Source organism: Artibeus jamaicensis, unplaced genomic scaffold, assembly GCF_021234435.1.
Source record: "Artibeus jamaicensis isolate MK-2021 breed Jamaican fruit bat unplaced genomic scaffold, CSHL_Jam_final contig_956, whole genome shotgun sequence".
Classification (NCBI taxonomy): domain Eukaryota; kingdom Metazoa; phylum Chordata; class Mammalia; order Chiroptera; family Phyllostomidae; genus Artibeus; species Artibeus jamaicensis.
This window is the reverse complement of record NW_026522021.1, coordinates 832,354-853,395: the sequence shown is the minus strand read 5'-3', so window position 1 is coordinate 853,395 and position 21,042 is coordinate 832,354. Positions and strand designations below refer to the sequence as shown.

General features: G+C 45.1%; 1 protein-coding gene across 8 annotated transcripts in view; it reads left to right on the top strand.

Annotated features, from left to right (window-relative positions):
• Positions 1-21,042, top strand: part of CUX1 (cut like homeobox 1) — a 362,320-nt gene that overhangs the window by 192,456 nt on the left and 148,822 nt on the right. For all 8 annotated transcript variants that reach the window (XM_037139195.2, XM_037139194.2, XM_053655326.1 and 5 more), the window contains exons 4-5: positions 785-863; positions 20,513-20,650. In XM_037139195.2, coding sequence (XP_036995090.2) covers positions 785-863; positions 20,513-20,650 — 217 coding nt within the window. The remainder of the gene's footprint in view (positions 1-784; positions 864-20,512; positions 20,651-21,042) is intronic.

Here is a 21,042-nt window from a genome sequence, read left to right as displayed (position 1 = left end):
TGAGTTCTATGGACAGGATACTAGCGGACATGTGAGAGTTCTAACACAGAATGCATAACTCTGTGTGTGTGTGTGTGTGTGGGGGTGTATTGCTAGGAGGACAGTTCTTGGCTTTCATAAAATTCATCCGGATGACCTGTGAATCCCCAGCTTTAAGAGCTGTGTCCTGGGTGTTTGCATGTGTTCTTCCCCTTTCATGTAGTTTCTCACTTCTCCACCCTGGTGAGCAGCTCCTGAGGACAACTCAAACATCACTTACTTTCCTGCTTGATGTCCCTTCTCTGCGTCCCCATGGCCCTGCTTACCTAGCACTTTCCCAGCTGCGATTTCATCACTTCTTTGCATACCTGTTGCTCCTATTGGCCCACATGGTCCTGGAGCTGGGAGCTGTCCCATTCTGCCCCACTTTCCGCACAGTGCCCAGCACCCAGTCAGCTCGCAGTAAATACTGGCAGAAGAGGGGGTGACCAGGAAGGTGCTGGGCCATTTTCTCTGCGGAATGCCCACACTCGGTTGGGTAATGGGACAGAGCGTAGCCAATGGTTTCATCTCAAAGAACTGCCCCTGGCTTACACACCCGTAGGAGCTGGGCCCTTGTGGATCATCTCCCCTTTGTCTATTTGCAGACATTTCCTTGGAGAGGTTGAAGGCCCAGCTGTCCGGCATTTACATGGAAAAGTCAGACTTCCATTTGTTGTGGGAACTTACTAGATGTGTAATGATTTTTAAATTACCTCTTGACAAATTTTGAGCTCTTTGTTTTTTTTCTTCCATTCCCTTTCAGATTGATGCACTGAGTAAAAGAAGCAAAGAAGCTGAGGCAGCCTTCTTGAACGTCTACAAAAGATTGATTGATGTTCCAGGTAAGCCTGTGCCCTGTTCCATAACCCATCAGCGGGCATTGTTTGGAAAGTTGTTTGGCTTCAGCCTTTCCTAAGAGAATTTCACTGTCAATGGCAATTTCCCCATGAAACCAAGGAGTTCTGGGAATGTGATTTCTCCCATACCCAGCCTTTGTAGGTATGGAAACCAGACGCACTTTTGTTAAAGTCATCACATAATCTCTAGTTAATGCTTTTGCAGATGCAGAAACTCCCATCTATAGGGCTACCTTTAGTATTGGTATAAAATGCTGCTCATTTCACTGGAAGAAATAGAGCCTATGTGTGTGCTCTGCAAACAACTCAGATGTTCATGGTTCTGGGCTGATCGATTCCACTCTCGGGAACAGCCCTAATAGGGTACCTAGCATGCCTCACTCCCCTCCAGGTCATCCAGGGAACCAGTGACCTCTGGCCAAGTCTTTCCCTGAAAGTTTATAGCCAAGGGCAAGTGGTGGCCCAATTAGCTACAACCAGGTATGTGGATTACTGACATTACTAGAACTACCATAACAAAGCAAAGCAGAAACAGGCCTGAACTTGCACTCTAATTCAGGTCACCTGTGGGCTTTGCAGTCCCCTCTGGGAGCTAGGGATAATAGAGGTCACCCCAAGCAACAGGTGGCAGAGTGCACTTTGGACAAGGAGTAGGGAGATTCAGGTTCTCTTGCCAGGCCTTGTTGTGTGGTTTTCATCATATTCCTTTTCCTTTCTGAACCTCAGTTTTCTTGTCTTTGAAATGGAAGCTTGTAGGAGAAAAGCCTAGTGATGGAGAATGGTTTTCTTTGTTATCAACTGATGCTGTTGTAGGAGCTTATCTTGCACTTGGTTCCAAATTCTGGCCTTTGGACTTCCTGCAAGAGTTTGTAACCAACTAGGGGTTCCCTGAAGACTGACCAAGGCTCGGGGGAAGGCTTCTTCACAGCAAAAGGCTCATTTGATGCCCAGGGTGCAATCTTTCTTGAGTCCTGGCTCCTTGGTGGCCCCACTGGTGTGAACTTGTACAAATGCAGGTTTTGTGTTGGTGACTTAGTTGAAAGGGGGCTAGCTTATTTCATCCATGCCAAAGACCTAGAGCACCTTCAGCTGCTGTTTACTAAATAGCCTACACTTTCCTTTTTAAAAGTCCAGATTTTATCTAGGTTTTCCCTTAGTGAGTTTCTCAGCTGGGCAGCCAGCCACTTTAACAAATTGTTGAGTTTCTTTTTCTGCAATTATTTTCTGTCCTAATTTACTGTTGAAAAAGGTGAGACCATTTTTTCCCATCATCACTCTTCTTCTCCTAAGCAGACTCTATTCATGCACGTATATGTTTTATAGAATTCTTTTTATCATAATGTGAGCACATATTTACATTCTACTTTTTTCACTTAACATTACACCATTAGCATTTTTCCCCATATCGGTGATATTCTTTGTAATTATCACTTTTGCCTGAAGAAGTTAAGTCTGTACTTTCAATGTAAGATAGTAGGAGCAAATAACATTTGATGTTTTCTATAACAATAAAAATCAGTTAGAGCCCATCTGCATGCCACATGGATCACTTTTACCCGCATCCCGGGCACTTCTTTCTCACAGAGGCTGTGGCCTGGCAGTTCTGACAAGTACTCTCCTTCTCACAAGAGCCGGCAGGTCTGGCAGCTCTCGCAGAGCTCGGTGCACTCTCCCTGCGTTTGGAAGCCTCACTGCTCAGATGAAGTAATGCTGTGGCTGAGGTTTACAGGAAGGGCCCGGTCAATAGTGTTGCATTTACCGACAGTCACACAGTTGTGGGGAGTCAGGTGCCTCAACTGCCTACGTGCCTCAGGCCTTAGTCAGGGTGAACCCAGAAACAATGATGGGGGTGCACCAGGTCTTCTAGTTTCAAGAAACATCAACTCACGCTGTTGCAGAAAACTACAGGAAGCTCTTAGGAATAACGAGATCGGTATTTTAGCTCTGTGCCATGTGGCCCAGCTCCAGGAGCCCAGGGATAGCCAACCAGCTGCCCCAGGAAGAGCCAGCGCCAGAGTCCCATTGGCCTTGGAGACTGACAAGGGAGCCTGACTGAGCTAGTCCTCACTTGCTGCCCTTCCAGAAGTTTCTGTTTCTTATCTGCTGGCCCTACTAGAATGAAAGCTCCTTGGGGGCAGCTGGGTTTATCACTCTACGCCCAGCACCAGGAGCAGGGCCTGGTGTACTGCAGTTTGCGACAGGTTGAACATCCCAGTGAGCCTGTTGACCCAGAGCCACCCCGGAGCCCTCCACAGCAGAATTCACAAAAGGTGGTGTTAGTAGCTCCAAAAGCTTTTTCTCTGTCCAGCTCTCACTTTTGAGCATCAGCTTTCATATCCAGTTGCTTCCTAGACATCCCTGCTGGGGTGGCTAATGGGCACCCTGAAACCACCCAGTGTGTCCAGAGGAAACCATCTTCTTCCGGAGTTCTTCTCTTAGGGAGCAGCACCACCTTCTGCTCAGCCGCTCACAGTGAGCACTGAGTCACCAAGTACTGGCCATCCTACCTTCAGAATGTTCTCAATTCCATCCCCTTCTCTCCATCCCAACTTCTGCCCTCCACAGTTCGGACCACCCCTCTCATGTCTACAGTACTGCAACTCGAGGCTTCGTGCTTGCCTGCGTCCAGCCCACGTTCCACGCCACCAGCAGGCCAGGCCCCTTCCCAGCTCATCCCATCTTACCTCTGCAGGGTACTTGGTGCACATGCGGCTTCCTCACCTCCCAGGTTCAGTCAGGTTGCCCTGTCACATGCACACTCCCCTCTCAGAAGCCTGTGTTTCCCTCTAACTTCTTGGGATTCGACTGCTTTCCTTTTCGGCCGGGCAGAGTGACTGGGTCAATGTGGTCTTGTCCCTATGTATTTCCTGAGTGTCTATTCCGGTGCCTGCCACGTAGCAGAAACTCCATAAATATTTGCCAGATGAATTAATGGATCGAATTATTTCTTCACATGCTTTCTGAGGTTTTGGGGGGGCTCTGGCTTTAATTGTTCACAGTGAACTATACTCTAGAGATTGACACTTTCCATTGAAGGAGAGAGCACACTGGAGCATTCTAACAACCTAAATAGCAAGGGAACAGGATGTATCTTTCATTGAGTTGCAGCTGTTTAATAGCTCTCTGAACAAATGTTACTTGGTGTCACCCTATAAAGATTTACCTGCCTGCACAGACATTTATATGACACTTAGCATTTGGGGTTCATCAGAACAACGCATGTGCCTCAGAGGCCTTCGGTTTTGTGGCTGGTACTGACGTCCAGAATCTGTGTTTGATTTAGTGGCTGTCCTGTGGCTTCCCAAGCTTTTACACACAGCACCAAGCATGGGATCCCCCTCCACCCCACCATATCCCCTCCTGCCCTCCTCTCCTTTAGTGGTGTGACTCGGCTGTTTAAGGGAGAAGCATCAGAGTTACCCCAGCTCTTCCTCCTTCATCTTCCAAACCCAGTGTCCCAAGAAATGTTATTTTTTCCTTCCATCTTATTAAAGACACTGAATAAACGTTTGCATGCATACCCCTCCTGACAAGTCCTCTGAACAGTCAAAATAGTTAAGATCTCATATATATGTTCTTTCTCGTTTGCTACCTGATTGCTCCACATTCCCTAGCTAATTTTGGGGTATTTTAAGATGCTTTTTATCATAGATATTGTTCCTCTTTAGCCAAAGCACACTCTCCTTCCACACTGCTGTGACCCTTACTCCCTGGGATGTCTCGGTCAGTACCTTATGTGCCGCCCCCTCGCTCTGTCTCAGGAACCATGCCGAGCTGCAGGATAGGGCAGTGAACACATCAGCCAGATAACTTGCTGTTCTCTTGGACTTCAGAGCCTGGTGGGAGTATGGGCATTAAAAAGTAATTGCACAAGTAATTAGTGAATTTTAGGTGTAGTAAGTGCTTGTAAGGCAGAGCCCATTGGGCATAAGAGGGTAGAATGGGTAGGATTGGACAGGCTCAGAGGCGGACGCCCCGGGGCAGTGAGCTTAGTGAGCAGGAAGAGGAGAGGGCAGTGAGGAGAGTGGCCAGGTGCTGTGTTTTCCAAACCAAGGCACTGTCAGTAGTCAAGGCACTGTTAGTAGGACACCTGAGTAAAGGGCATATGCCAGTGTGGCCACTTAGCTGCAAAGACAAATCGGGGCCCGGTAGATTATGTGAGGGATTCTGGACTTCAACAGACAAACCATGGATGAGTTTTAAGCAGAGAAGTAAAATGATCAGATATGTGTAATGAAAAAGTCATCCTGGCTGCAGTCTGGACAGTAGATTTGGAAAGGGGTCCAAGGTGAGGTGGGAAGGGAGAGAGGGGGTCACGTGGTTCAAGTGGCAGTGGTGAAGCCGGAGAGAACTTTGCACTGTCTGTGGAGTGGAGAGGTAGAGAGGTGAGGAGGGCGGCTGTAGCCCAGAACTCAGTTAATTCAGCATCATTTCCTTCATTTCCGGATAACAGTTCTTGTTCACCTGGTTTGCTCGTTTACATGGCTTATATAATTAAAAGGAAGATGAACAAAAAGTTTGGAGAATTAGCCTCTTGTTCCTAGTTCTGTTATCTCTAATTATTGTTCTAATTGAAAATGTTCTTCGCCTTCATTGTGAACATGATAGCATTTGGAGAGTAGTTTTAGATTCATAAGTATGTTACAAAATTTGATGTCATTAACCTAGATGGCTTCATCTGTCAGTTTTATCACAGACAGATTTTTATATCATAATGTATATGATCGATAGGGGTGGCTTAAACTTGCAAATGTTTCATTTTTTATGTTACTGCACCTCTGATTGAGATTTGTATTTACTGACTCACCAACAATCAGCCACAGGGAAAGCAGCGCAGGCATCTGCCAACAACATGACTTGGAAGGGGCGCCTGGGCCAGGCCCCCAGTGGGGAGCTCCTCCAGTCAGCAGGCCAGTGTCCTGCACTGACATCTGTACTTGTTGGTAAGAGCAAGAGTTCAGGGATTATCTGTGAACAACAGTGATGCCAGGTATGTACGAAAGGGTTCAGGTGTGTTGTTGAGTCATTTTCACATACCCCTCGGCCAGCACTTGCCTGAAGTCTGTGCACTTAAGCTACAAATGCCATTGAGACTTGGCTGTTGGGAGACTCTACTGCACTTTTGAGAAAATATTCCATAATTAAACAGGTTAAGCAGGCAGCCTCCATCTCTTACAGTAATGAAACAAGAAATAAATCTGCTCTTAAAATGTGACCCCCTCAGATAGCTGAAAATATTCTGGAATGACTTCCTTGTACAGGCCCTTGCATAGCTGGAATTTTCCTGTGCCCTGAGCACAGCTCTGATGGCATGCATAATCCACCAGAAGTTAACCTCGCGTGGGTGCCTTGCTCTTGCTTCTTGATACTTTTCAAATTTTTCACAATGAGCATGCATTTATTTCAACAACCATGGGAGGGAAGCTTAAGTCAGTAAAATACTCAACTTGCACTCTTAGTTTCTGAATAGCCCTTATTAATGGATTACAGATAAGTCAAACAGTGGTCATTTGAGTATTTGTCTACACTTAATAATTTCTGTGAAAGACAACTGTGACTTTTTTGTCCCAGAAATATCTCAGTAATGGTGTTTTCTTTTTAAGTTCCCAGGAAGGAGAAAAAGAGACAAAGTTGGTGGCACTGCCACCCATGCCCTTGATATTGCAGAGCCCTGCCGTGGTTGCAGAGCTCACGGAAGAACCGCTGTGCAAGCTCTCCTTGCCTCTGCCTGTGGCCCCATAGAGAGAGAACCATCTTTCACTTCTTGCTAAGATGTGGTGTTTCTCCTGCAGACACAGACTGTTCAAACACCGAGGCAGTGTCTAGAAGAGTTTATTTTAAGATTTAAATATTATGAAGCATATTAGCAGTAGTATAAAAATTTCATTGATTCATGTAGCACAGCTAGAACTCAGTTTTTCCCGACTGACTTCTCTCACTTTACATCCGCAGAGCAAGCGGCCTGCAGTTGTAGGTAGCAGGCAGTAGTTTTTCCAAAGTCCTGGAAGAGAGCTGGCTGAGCAGGGCCCGTTGTGTAGAGCATCCATTTCAGGACCCCCTCCGGAGTTCCGGGCATGCCCCTGCTCCCAGGGGCTCCCGGGGCCACGTGCCAGTTTGGTTTAGGAAAGCCTCCCCCCTGGTGAATGTCCTGTCAGCCTAGCATCTGAGAATCCAGAGATGAAGTGGGCCATCATTGTTCAGAACTGCCTTTTTTAAAAAAAAGAAAAAAGATTGATTGATTGATTGATTGATTGATTTTTAGGGAGAGGGGAAGGGAGGGAGAAAGAGGAAAAGAAACATCAACCTCTTGCACATCTCCCAGCTGGGGACCGAACTGCCACCCAGGCATGTGCCCTGACCAGAATTGAATGGGTGACCTTCCGCTGTGTGGGAGGGTGTTCAACCAACTGAGCCACACCGACCGGGACAAGAACTGCTTTCTAATCCTCCTCCATAAGAATAAAACACTAATCAGGCCTTTGTACTTCTCATGCTTGTTTCAGGTGAGGGCACCCTTATTGGCTGTAATTAGAAAACACTGTCTTTTCATTCTTTCTTCTTCCCTGTCCGTCCTCCATCCCAGGATCCTACAGCAAGACTCCTGAAAGAGTGTGAAAAACTTAGGATTTGGTCAGACGTATCCCTTGCTTCTCATGCCAAGGTTTTCATCGACGGGCCACTTGGTGGCATTTTTGAAGGCTGTAGAAATACGGCTGCTCCACTGGACTCTGAAAGGCCGTGCCGGTCTGCATGTTCTCGGCCTCCTGGCGTTGGCAGGGGAGCCAGTGCCCAGGCCCCTTCCGAGAGAACTCCGTAACCTCAGGTGCCCGGATGGCAGGATTCCCTTTACACATTCTCAGCTTACCTTCATGAAACATTTTCCTTCTAAGAATCAACCACCAGCCTCATAACAGGACCAAGGTGGGACCAGGTCTGCAGCCTCAGAATGAAGGCTATGGGTCACAGATGCCCTGTGGTCTCTTCCCTGGGCTGTGGGACTGAGCGGCTCCAAAGGAGCCTCAGGCACCAGAGGACAGGGACACTATGCTCCACCTGACACTGGACCGAAGACGAGGGGGCCACTTTTCTCACCCTCCTTGACTAGGTTAAAACAAATATGGGGCTTGACCAGCCTCTCCGTTTTGTGCACCATGTGTCTGCAGGCTGAGGAAATAGCTATAAACATTTTAAAGAAAGGCAAGCATGACAGGATGGGTTTCTGCATTGCTCATCCCCATTTTTGCGTGCTGCCCGGTCTCCAGGGCTCTCCTTCTGCCCCTCAGTGCGCGGCTGCAGTGTGAGAGCTGTCTAGCCAAGACGTGGGGAATCCTTGGTTTGCTTGCACGGGGCAGTGTGTCGCCTCTATCCCACTTTGCCATAACTGGGGTGGTCCTGGCACACTTGATATCTAGACAGCTTTTCATCAGTTGCTCATCAGCATGCTAATTGCTGTGTGACTAATTATGCTCTGAATTCCAGTTGATTTTCTTAATGAGACAGCTGGGTTAATTATGTAATCGTATGATTACATTAGCCTAGAGTGCCCTGGCAAAAAGTAGCGTCTGCTGTGCTGTGATGTCATCGCAGGGATGGCACTCACGACGGGCACATTCAACCTCTGGCTGATGGCAGGGGACAGCCCCATAGCCTGCAGAGCCCCCTGTGCAAACGTGGGCTTGGATTTCGTGAGGCGGGTCTTCTCAGTCCTCACAGTATATGGAAAAGCAGTTCACCACTGGCCTGGCCTTCTCTCCAGGTTCCCCAGCCCCTCCCAGCACACCTTAGCCCCACCCAATCACCCACCTAATCTGAAGCCCTGCTTTTCAAGCCTCGGTGGCTCTGCATGAAGTCAGCAGTGTCCTCTGCACCAAGATGGTGGGTTTATCAGTGTGTCATAGTGACCCAAGGAATCCAAAACAAGACGTACCCAAGTACAGGAGGCCTGCAGTAACTTGGACTCACATAAAGTCTACACTGCATAGAGTGGCCCCAATCTTATGCCCACTGTTTACTTCAAATTTTCTCCCCACTTTGATCTCCACACTGCTTATATTTTACTGGGAACATACATGTGGTCAGACGAGGATGACATCTGCAGCTCTCTACTCCCCGTCATAGCCACAGTCCTCTGAGAGCCAGTCATGCTGCCAGACCCACCCCCCACCGGGTTACGCTCCTCCTCCTCAGGTTCTCATGGCTACCGCTCCACCTCTGCAGGACTCAGCTTTTGTTCCTCCTCCACGTTCTCCACCTAGGTGACTTGTCACATCTGTTAGGCTTACAAACGCCATGTGACCACAAGAGAACAGTTGATTTCCCCCAAGCCTTCCCAGGAAGGTAAATGGCACCACCATTCATGCAGTGGCTCGGGCCACAGGGGAATTCAGGAGTCCGCCTGAATTCCTTCCCCACACCTTGTCAGTAAGTCCTACTGACCTGGCCTCCAGAATGTATCCCAAATTCGACCAGGTCCTCATCCACCACCACCCCCTCATCCAAGCACTCTCACCTCTCACCTCACCAGCCCACCACCTTCGCTCCACAGTGAAAAACTTTGAATTTGTAACCCTAATATGTCATTCCTTCCTTCCTTCTTTCCTTCCTGTCTGATACACATGTGTAATTACAGTGTATATTTAATACATTGTAAATCATACTAACAGGAGACAGAATTAAAGGGCATGATGAAAAATAAAAAAGACTTTATATTTTATTAGAAGTACAGAAAACTCACTAAAATAGTGTATTTCAAAGTTAACTTTATCGAGGCATAATTTATATATAAAGTATACCCACTTTAGGTGTATAATTTGGTACAATGGCCACCATCACAATCAAGATATATGAAACGTTTTTATCACCTTAGAAGTTCCCTCATGATCCCAAATGCCGGCAGCCACTGACATGCTTTCCGTCCCTGGAGATGACATTCGTCATTTCTGGAGTTTCACCTAAATGGAGTCTTTGTGTCTGTGCCCCTTTGTGTCTGGCTTCTGTCCCTCAGCAGTGTGTTGGGGATTCGCCTTGTTGCCGGTACCATGGTCCTTCCTATTGGAGAATGACACCCACGTGTGGGTGTGTAGCAGTTGCTTACCCACCCACCCACTGATGGGCATTCGGGTTGTTTCCTTCGTGGCTCTTACAATAAACGTGCTGTGCGCACTCGTGGACGTGGGTTTCCACTTTCCTCAGGTGAGTGCCCAGGACCGGCCCTGCGGGGGCCTGGGCTGGGCGCAAGTGCAGCTGGACGAGGAGCTGCCAGGCTGCTTTTCTGGGGGGCGGGTCACGTCCCCTCCCCCGAGGGCACACGAAAGCCCTGGTCCCTCCCCGTGGTCTCGGTCATTTGGTGGTGTCAGTCTTTCCCGCTTTAGACTTTCTGGGGAATGTAAAGCATATTTTGTCATGATTTTAATTTGCTTTTTCCTGATGACTGATGATGCTGGATATTTTTTCATGTGCTTTTTGGTCATTCATAGATCTTCACTTAGAAAGTGTCTATTTAAATCTGTTACCTATTTGTTAATGGGTTATTTTACAAATACTTTCTCCCAGTTCATTGTCATTTGAAGAGCAGGAATTTTTTTATTTCAGAAGTCCAATTGTGTTTTGTTCTTTTGGGGGGGGGTGGTTCTTCCTTTTTGTGTTGTAAGAAATTATTGACTAGCCCAAGGTTATAAATTTTTTCCCCTGTGTTTTTTAGTGAAGTTGTGTGGTGTTATCTTTTACCTTTAGGTCTGTGACACAATCGGAGTTAATTTTGCTATGTGGTGTAAGGTGAAGGTCAAGTTTATTTGAAAAATTAATGGATGGTATACATGAGTGTGTGGGGTTTTTTTTTATCCTCTTTTATTTAATTGATCTGTATGTCTATCCTTATGTTGATATACTATCTCAATTACTGGGGCTATCTAATCAGTCTTGAAATCAGATAATACACATCTTTTATCTTTGGTCTTGTTTTTCAAAATTGTTTTGGCTGGTTGAGTTTGTATATAAATTTTAGATCTAGCTTGTCAATCTAACTGTACTATTAATCAGAGAGAACAGAGTTTTGAAATCTTTATTATTGTGAACTTTTCCTTTTCCTTCTTTCAGTTCTGTTAGTTTTTCATTCACGTTTGTTGGAGCTCTACTTTGGAGTAGACGTACATTTAAGAATGGTGCATCTTCTCAGTGAGTGAGTCTTCTAGGTTACACAGTGGCCGACTGCATGCTGGGGACGGTCCTCGCGTGAGGTTCCCTTCGTCTCACTGCAGCATCCACAGCATCCGCAGCATCCACAGCATCCGCAGCATCTGCAGCATCGGCGTGCCAGCGTTCTTTTGATTAGTGTCTCTTTCCGTCCCTATTAAATACCTTTGTTACTGTATTGAAGTTATATTCATTGAAGTTATATTTCTTGTAAATGGCTGTGTCTTGTTTTTTAATTCAGTCTGACAGTCTGCCATTTAAATGTTAGATATTTTACATTTAATATAAGTATATAGGTGGGTTTAAGTCTAACATCTATCTTGCTGTTTGTTTCATATTTGTCTTACCTGTTTTTGTTTTATTTTTCCCACTTTATTCTGATTATTTTTTATGATCTTATTCTATTTTCCCACTTGTCTCATTAGCTATATAACTTTTAAAAAAAATTTTAGTGGTTACTTTAAGGTGTACATTAAGCATATTTAATTTATCATACTATACCTTCAAATAATAATATACTACTTCACATGTAAGTGTTGTTATACATTTTCATTTTCTCCCTTTTATCCTTTGTGTATTATTCATTTCTACATGCTTTAATATTTCAATACATTGTATTGTTTTTACTTTCAAATAGTCAATTTTTTTAAAGATTTTATTTCTTTATCTTTAGAGAGTAAGGGAAAGAGAGAGGGAGAGAAATATCAGTGTATGGTTGCCTCTTATGCATCCCCTGCTGGGAACTGGCCTGCAACCCAGGCATGTGCCCTGACTGGGAATTGAACTAGGATCCTTTAGTTTGCAGGCCCACGCTCAATCCACTGAGCTACACCAGCCAGGGCTAGTCAATTAATTTTTAATGAAATTTATAATGAGAAAAATAGTATTTTATTTTTACCACTTTATTTACCATTTGGATATTTTTTATTCCTTTGTGTAGATCCGGGTTTTCATAAGGAAACCTGGGTTTCCGGGTTTCTATAAAATTTCTTACAGCGTGGGTACACTGGCAATGAATTCTACCAGCTTTTGTTCATCTGAAACAAAATAAAACTTACTGCCTCACTCTGATATTGGAAGGTTATTATTTTGTTGGGTATAAAATTCTATGTTGGTGTTTTTGTATTGGTTTTTCTCTATGACAGGCCTCCAGTCTAATGACAGGGCTAATCTTATCTTCCTTCCTCTACATGTTGTATAATGAATGATTCTTTTCTCTAGCTTTTAAGACTTTAAGGGCTTTTTTATTCTTGTTTTCAGCAGTTTGACTTTGCTTGTGTTCTGTATGTATATCCTGCTTGGATTTTATTGAGCATTTTTGGATATTTAGGTTTATAGCTTTTCACTGAATTTGGAAATTTAGCCATTGTTTCCCCAGATACACCCGTAGCCTCTTTCTAAAACATGTATGTGGGATTGCTTAATGTTGTTTCACAAGTGGCTTAGGTGTTAGTAACCTTTTTTCAGTCTCTTTTCTCTGTTCAGACAGTTTCTGTGACTGTCTTTTCAAATTCACTGATTTTTCTTTTGTCATGTCCAGTCTGCTGTTAAGCCAGTCCAGGGGATTTTCTCATTTCAGATACTGTATTTTAAGCTCTAGAATTTTATTCGATTCTTCTTTATATCTTCTTTCCTTACTGTGTTTCTGCCTTTCTTTAAATCCTTGAGAATGCTTATAACTGTTTTTAACTCTGCCAACTACTCTCATTATCTCGTGTCACTTCTGGTTTTGTTTTTATTAACTGATGCCCCCCTCACACCATTATCCTGCTTCTTTGCATGTGTAGTAATTTTTGATTGGATATTGGACATTATAATTGTTAACGGGCTTTTGTTGTCTTTCTGAAGAGTGTTGAAGTTTGTTTTGTCCATTGGTTAAATTACTTGCAGATCAGCCTGATCATCCTGATGCTTATTTTTAAGGTTTAGGCACTGGGTCTGTAGTAGCCTTTTAACTTTAGGATTAATATAGACCTCTGTTCTGGTATGGCCCTTCTGGCGTTTCTACTAAACATCCTGGCTGTTAAATAAGTCTCTCTCCACTGTGGCTGGTTGCAGCTCAAAAGTCTCTCAGCCCTCCGTGAACTCTGGGATTGCTTCCTTCGGCTTTCCCTGCAGTTCTGTGCCCAGCCTCCTGGAGTTTCACCCCATGCACACTATGCACCTTGTCTTTTAGTAACAGATTCTCACTCACTCTTCTTCAGACTTCTCTAGCTCCCTCTCTCTCTGCATATCTTTTCTTTTTCCAGTGCTCAGCCCTACACATTCCAGAGACGTCAGCCTCCCAGTCTTCTGATATCTATCTTCTTAACACAGGAACTCATGTGCTTGAGTTTGCCCTTCCCGGTGCCACAGTCTGGAGGGTGCTCCCTGGCAGAAAGTCAGGGTGGTCCTAGGGCTCACCTCACTTGTTTTCCTGCTCCGGAGACCCCCATCTTGCTCTGCCAGTTGTCCAGTCACTGTGAATGGCTGTTTCATAGAGTTTGCCTCAGATTCTAGTTGTTTATGACCAGAGGGCAAGTCCGGTACCAGCTAATTTGTCATGCCCAGAAGCAGAAGTCTTCCAGTTTTGTTATTTTTATTCTTGGTTTTAGGGGCTGTCATAAATGGCTAGAAAAGACAAATCACAAAGATATATAGATCTAAACAAAAGCAGTGCATTATTGGCTAGCATTACAAAAAGATGATTTATCCTTTCGAAACCTGTGTACCAGTTATAGGACAGTACAATAGTTATTGAAATTCAGCTAGTAAATTCTGATTTTTCCTGACATTCTATTTTTCTTGCTAACTAATAAGAAGATAATTGTATTTTTTATATTTGTAACAAATAGTTTGAAAATCCTTTTGGCAAGTATATCAGTTTTGAGTCGGTTGACACTAGGAAACATTTTTTTAAACTTTACTTCCCACTACCCAAGTCAGATCGTCTTCCGGCCCCATGTATGTGACCCACTTTCCCCTTCACTGCTCCCTCGTGCTTCTCTCTGGTAACTGCTGTGCTGTCGTTCATATGTACGAGTTTCAGTTTTATGTCCCATTTTGAGTGAAGTCGTGTGGCTCTTGGCTTTTTCTGACTCACTCACTTATCACAGTGTTCTCAAGGTCTGTCCATGTTGTCACAGATGGTAATGTTCCATCTCGTGGCTGAGTGGTCTTCCGCTGTGTGTGTACCACATCTGCTTTTTCCCAGCATCTGTCAAGGGACACCATGGTCGTCTCCATGTCTCAGCCACTGGGAATAATGCTGCAGTGAACATAGGGGCACATACATGTGAATAAGTGTTTGTGAGGTTTTTGGGTAGATACCCAGAAAAGGGATAGCTGCTGGGGCACATGGTAACTCTGTTCTTGAGGAACCGCCACCCTGTTCTCCATGGCGGCTGTACCAGTTTATGTTCCTTTTTCTCTACACCCTCTCCAGCACTTACTGCCTGTCTTGCTGGTAAGAGCCCTTCTAACAGGCGTGAGGCGGTAGTTGTGACTTGCATTTCCCTGATAGCTAACGAAGTTGAACACCCTTTCATATGTCTATAGGATTGTTTGTTTATTTGTTTGGTATGATTTGTGTGAGTTCTTTACATATTTTGGATATTGACCCCTTGTTGGAGCAGCTGTTTGCAAATACCGTTCAGTTGCTTGGCTTTTTGGTGTGCCGATGGTTTCTTTTGCTGTGCAGAAGAGGCGTTTTGGTTCGATACAGTCCCGTTTGCTTATTTTTGCCTTTACTTCCCTTGCCTTTGGGGTCAGGTTCATAAAATGTTCTCTGTGGTCAAGGTCCCTAAGTTTAGTAGCTGTGTTTTCTTCTATGTAATTTATTGTTTCAGATCTTATATTTAGGTCTTTAATTCATTTTCAGTTGATTTTTGTACAGGGAGACAAACTCTAATCTAGTTTCATTCTTTTGTATACCATGTCCCCATCTTCCCCGCACCATTTATTGAAGAGGCTTTCTTTTCTCCATTGTGTGTTTTTGGCTCCTTTGTCAAAAATTATATGCCCATATACACGTGGCTTTATTTCTGTACTCTCAATTCTGTTCCATTGGTCTGTGTATTTTTTTTTTCTTCCGGATCATGCTGTTTGGATTTCCGTAGTTCTGTAGTGTAATTTGAAGTCAGGTAGCATGGCGCCTTTGGCTTTGTTCTTTTTTTCTCGAGATTGCTTTGGCTGTTTGGGGTCCTCTGTGGTTCCATACAAATCTGAGTTTTTGTTCTAGTTCTTTAAAAAATGACATTTGGGATTTTGATGGGGATTACATCAAATAAAATGCCTAGAAATAAACCTTAAAAAGGATGTGAAGGACCTGTATACTGAAAAGTACAAAGGATTGTTAAAAGAGATTGAAAAAGATGCAATGAAATGGAAAGATACTTTGTGGATTGGAGAAATCAAACATCGTTAAAGTGACCATATTACCCAGAGCAATAAACAGATTTAAGGTAACATTTTTTGAGTGTTCACTCCATGTCTGGCAGTTTTCTAAGTGTATGCGCATATTATCTTAGTAATGCAACATTAAGTAACTTGTCTAAGGTTAAGTGGCAGAGCTGGGATTTGAACACCTGCAGTCTGCCCCATACCCCAAACCATTGTGCCCTACTCTCTCTCATATGATAAAAGGCATTGAGACATTTTTGCAGAGGATGTTGTCTTTGCCCATAAGTTTATATAATGATGGGAACATTTCCAAATATCCACTTTTAGAATGCTGTCGCTATACATGAGTTTCTTTCAAGAAGTAGTATTTTTCCCGCTAAGTATTAAAACATCACATTGACTTCAAAGACATAGACTGTTTATTTTTTAATGTTTGCCAGACAACATGTGGCTGATAGCCATCTGCTGTCACAGAACAGAGCAGCTAATTTGGAGCATTTAACTTTTTAAACGAATATTGTATAACTCATCTTTAAGCTTAAAACTCTTAAATACTTTGCAACTGGAAAACTAACACACCTGTTTATGGTTCAAATAATTGCAGTTTTTTTCTTCATTCCCCAGTCCCGTGTCTTGCAATTTTCCTAGTCTCTGAAGGCTTTTCCCATCAAGAATAGAATTGGCCCTGGCCAGTGTTTTTCAGCTGGTTGGAGCATTGGGAGGCGGGTTCAGGTCCCAGCCAGGGCACAGGTGTGTGTGATCCCCAGTCCAATCGCTTACAACGCCAGGCCCGGGCGCGAACCGGAGGTGGCCAGTCGATGCTTCCCTCTCGCATCGCTGTTTCTCCCTCTCCCTTCCTCCCCTCTAAAAGCGATGGAAAAAGAAATGTCCTCGAGTGGGGATGAAAACAAACAAAGAGTAGAGCTGAATTGGACCCAGGCTCGGTCCTCCGGCTTTCTCTTCAGCATTGTATTATTGTGACTGGTGCGCTACCTACTGCACAACAAGGCATCTTTACTTCCAGCTAGAATTCTGTCTTATTCTTCTTTATATATCCAATTTCTCTCCTTCATTGTGCTCATATTTTTGTTTAAATCCTGAGCACAGCCTCCTTCCCTGACCATGTGGGCTTTGCCTCCCTCCCTCCCTCTTGTTGCGGCCTTCCTGGCTTCTCCCTCGGCCGGAATACGCCAGGCTCACACCCATCCCTGGGCCTTTGCAGTGCAGTTTCTCTGCCAGAACTCTTGCCGTCACTCCTCCTCACCCTCCAGATCCGAGGCCTAGTTGTCACCTCCTCTAAGGGACCCTCCCTGACAGTCATCTCCATTCCCCTTCTCCACACCCTGTTTTCTCTTTCACGCTTGGCAGTACTTAAAAGAGTTCTATTTTACGTGGTTCTGCTTTTTCTCTACTTCACTTACTTCAGAATGTGAGGTCTGTGAGAACAAGTTTTGGTCGTGACCAGCTTCGTGTCCCCCAGCACCTAGAACAGTCCCGGTGTCGTAGAACGGGCACCCAGGCTCCAGCCAGCAACAGACGGAACTGCGCCTGGCTTTCCCTGCTCCTTCTCCCCTGGCTTGCTGCATCTTCCGTGCAGATCAACTGCCCCACCGTCTCCGTGGGTCTAAACTCTGTCTCCTCTTTTTAAAAAAAATCTCCTTTTCCCAGTTTCTCTGTCCGGGAGTGGTCCTCCACTCATCTGATCTGTGTGGCCCATCTTGTTTCACTCTTGTTATTTGCGAACATGGTTTATCTCCACTGTGAAGTTGGTCCCAGCCGACGTGGCTGCATGTTCATCCCAGTGCCTCACTTGGGCCTTACCTGGAGCAGAGAGGTGCTTAACTTGTTACATTAGGACTTGAAGAGAGGATGATTTAGTTGGCTGCTAGTTCAGGAAGCAGAAGTCTTCATAAGAATTTTGCATACCTGTTTGCCTGGCTGACTTATCTCCAACCCCTGGCCCCTTGAGTAAGAAGCCAGCACCAGCCCTGCTGTGGAGCCCCCTCCCTCAGCCCTGACCTTGAAGGCTGGAAATAATGAGGTAATGTTACAGGTCCTCGGGAGAAGGTGCTGAGTGACCGTGTTGTTGTTTGTTGTAATTATGTTCTTTGAGTCCTGTGTTGCATAGAGAGCTCTATAGTGCCTCAAAGAGCGTTTCAGGGATTAACTATTAGATGATATTAAAGCGCATTGCAGGTCTGTCCCACTGTGTGGCTGGAACTGGCAGGAAAGCGTGCAGAGCTGGAGGAGGCAGGGAAGACAGGCTGGGGGTTTCCTGTGTTCCGTTCCACGTACAGGCGTGTCCCCGCACCTCCCCCAGACAATTCCTTAATTGAGCTGCTGAGACCGGAGGCTTGTGACATTCAGAATAAGGCCTAACAATACTTGTGTGGGGTTTAAATGGCATTGGAAATCATTAACGAGACAAAAAAGCTATGATTTCCCCTAGATTAACGTGCAGGTTGGGGTTTGGCGTGCCGAAAGTCCTTGTTTTGGTCTCCAGCCCAAACACGCTAGAGTCATTATATTGTCATGTGGTAATTAGCTGTTCCTTTAATGCAAGTAATAAAAATTAAGCCTAAGAGGTACTTTAGCAATGCCTTTTACATAATCCAAAACAATATTCAAATGCCGTAGGCATTTAATCATTCAACTGCACTATAGTAAAGTTTGAAGTTTAATGCGTAGAGATGTTTGAACACTCAGTTCATTCTCTATTCTGTGACCAGTTTTGCTACTTAGGCATCAACCTTTAATAGTGTTAAATTAAACATATATGCCTTAATGGGTAATTATGAGATTGCCAGGATTTTCGTTTACAATACAATGCTTTGAAACTTTGTCTAAAGGTCCAGAGCTACCATTCACCTGATAATGTGCGTGTTATTTTTATGTCACTGAATTTTTTGCTGAATCAAACAAGGGAAGCTGTTTTGTATTCTAAGCAGACACGGTGGGTACCAGCCTTTTAAAAGGTATGGACTGGAAAAGTTGTCAACAGAAATTTTAGGGACAGAGGACAGTATACCAGCTTAGCTCTTCGAAGAGCAGTTGTGCCGGAAAGCTGCGTGAACAAGCACTGATGGGATTGTATACAAGGGCAGCGGCTCTCCTTCTCCTCAGTCTTTCCCTGACCTCAGTTTCAAGTTCAGTTTGTAGTTCTCTATGAAGGGGGCCATGTGGGCACACCATTTATTTCCTTCAGGCCATTTGCCCAGCACAAGGCTGTGGAGAGAGGGGTGGAGGGTGGGAAGGTACCCTGGAAAGATATTGAATGAAAAAAACCTATGCCTGGAATGTTCTGAGTAATTCAGTCTGTAGTGTTATCACTACTCCTACTTACAAGGAACTAACTCCACAAAGTAGCTTTTAAAATCTAATTTAATATAAACATTTTAATGCTGATTAAAATAATAATGAAAAGACACAAATGAAAAAGTGATAGAGTCATAAACCGTATGTACACACAGAATACATGCCCTGCAGCCAGGGGTTCCATGTGACGGGCAGCGTTGGTGCGAGACCCCGGGCACAGGTCTGCCAGTGCGCTGGACACATCCCAGTGTGCGCCTTCTGTAAACTCTGTAAAGACGTTGGCATCTCGGAGAGTTCCTGGCTCCCGGGAGACGCGTCGACAGAAACATGGTGGATCTCGCCCTCAGTTCCAGGAACCAGGGGTGGTCTGAAAAATTAATGACTCTGGTATTTGAAAATTAAGTGAGCTCTTGAACATATACCCTTGTTGATCCACTGTGCTTGGTGTTTAGCATTCCTCAACGGAGACTAAATCCTTGCAGCCATTTCATAAGTGATGCTGGCGTCCATACCAGAAATATCTTCAATAATCTTTTCTAAGCCTGGCAGACTAGGGTATTCTGCTCTGGTGGAGCCCAAGTGTTCTAGAGGAAGTACTGCACTGGTGCCCAGCAGGTGGATTATAAGTGCCTTTTAAGCGGCAGAAGAAAAAAATAAAGATCAAATTGATGCCAGAAGAATGTTTAATGCCTCTCTATTTTGTGCTGAAGGCCAGGAGTCAATACCATAAATTCTGTGTCTGCAATCTCTAATTTTAGATTAAAATGCAGGTTTGTGTAAGTAAATCTGACAGCAGATAGTACATTGAACTGGCCACAAGACCTCGCGTAACTGGCCCAGGTGCTGTCTCCTGCTGTTTGCACTGTAATTAGAATGTGGGGGCCTCCTGGCTGCCTGGCTCAGTGGCCTTGGAGCAGGTCAGAGTGGGTCGGCTCACCAGCTGTGCCTCTGGGGATGACAGAACTTCCCAGGGCAGGAACCCAGTGGTCTCCGGTCTTCAGCTTGCCTGACTCCATTAGGGGACCTTCCTTCTTGGAAAAGCAGTCACTTGGAGTTAATGGTCTTGGGTTTGAGTCCTCTCTGCCCACTGACTAGCCAGGAAACCGTGGACAAGTTGCTCAGCTTCCCCCAGCTTTGGTTTCTACTTCTGTGAAAGGATCTAGCGCATGTCTTCCCCCTCGGTCCCAGCATTATTTTGAGGCTCAAATGAAAAAATGTCTGAAAGTGTATTGTGACACTGAGGCACTCTCAGAATATTGGGTGTTTTTTCCAACTTCATGAGAATTATTGGGAACTTGTGGCTTATGGCTCTCCCCTCCCCCTGCCACTCCAAGTGCAGCTCTAGGTGCATGGAGGCTCTTCCCAGGGCCCCTCCCCTTGCTGCCACCACACGTACCTCTCTTCCTTTCAGCTCAGAGACTCGGTGTCTTGCTGTGCCAGAGCAGTGGGCAAACCCCAGTGAGCACATGGCCATTTGCATCCCGTTTTCATGCTTTGGGGGCCCTGGGCTGGGTCTGCAGTCACATCCTTTGTAGGCAACAGAGAAGTGCCTGCATTTCAGCCATGGGGCTCCCAGAGACTTTGGAAAGAGGTGGCAAGGCCACAGGTGCCCCAACTTCTGGTGGCATCCCCAGGCCTGGAGGCCAGCTTCCCAGGCACCCCAAGAGATGTGCCTGAGCCCCCATGAGACCATGAAGGTGGCTTGTCTGTGTCCACCAGAAGGTTATGTATCTTTTTCTCTCGTGCAGACCCCGTGCCGGCTCTGGATCTCGGGCAACAGCTCCAGCTCAAAGTGCAGCGCCTGCACGACATTGAAACGGAGAACCAGAAGCTTAGGGAAACTCTCGAAGAGTACAACAAGGAGTTCGCCGAAGTGAAAAATCAAGGTGGGTGGAAGGTGCATTCTTCGCTTGGCTTTTTCTTTCTTTCTTTTTATTTTTTAATTGCCTTCCCCATGCTGTTGGGACTAGTTCTAGTTGTTACATACGTCATAAAGTCAGGGTGGGGTAAGAGTCAGAATCATTAAAGAGAGATAATAACAATGCTCAGCTATTTAGAAGTAAAACAAAGTAACTACATATGATTTTATTGTCCTGTGACGGGACTGATCAGGATTCTTTTCAAATTCTTCCTGTGTCATCATGTGATAGGATCTGCCTTTTAAAAGAGGGATGCGTTGCCTCCGGGTGACACCTGTCAGAGAGCCAGCTCGTGATCAAAGGCTCACGGACAGTAAGTCACTTAATCATTGCTGCCGATACAGTAAGGCTTTAGATGC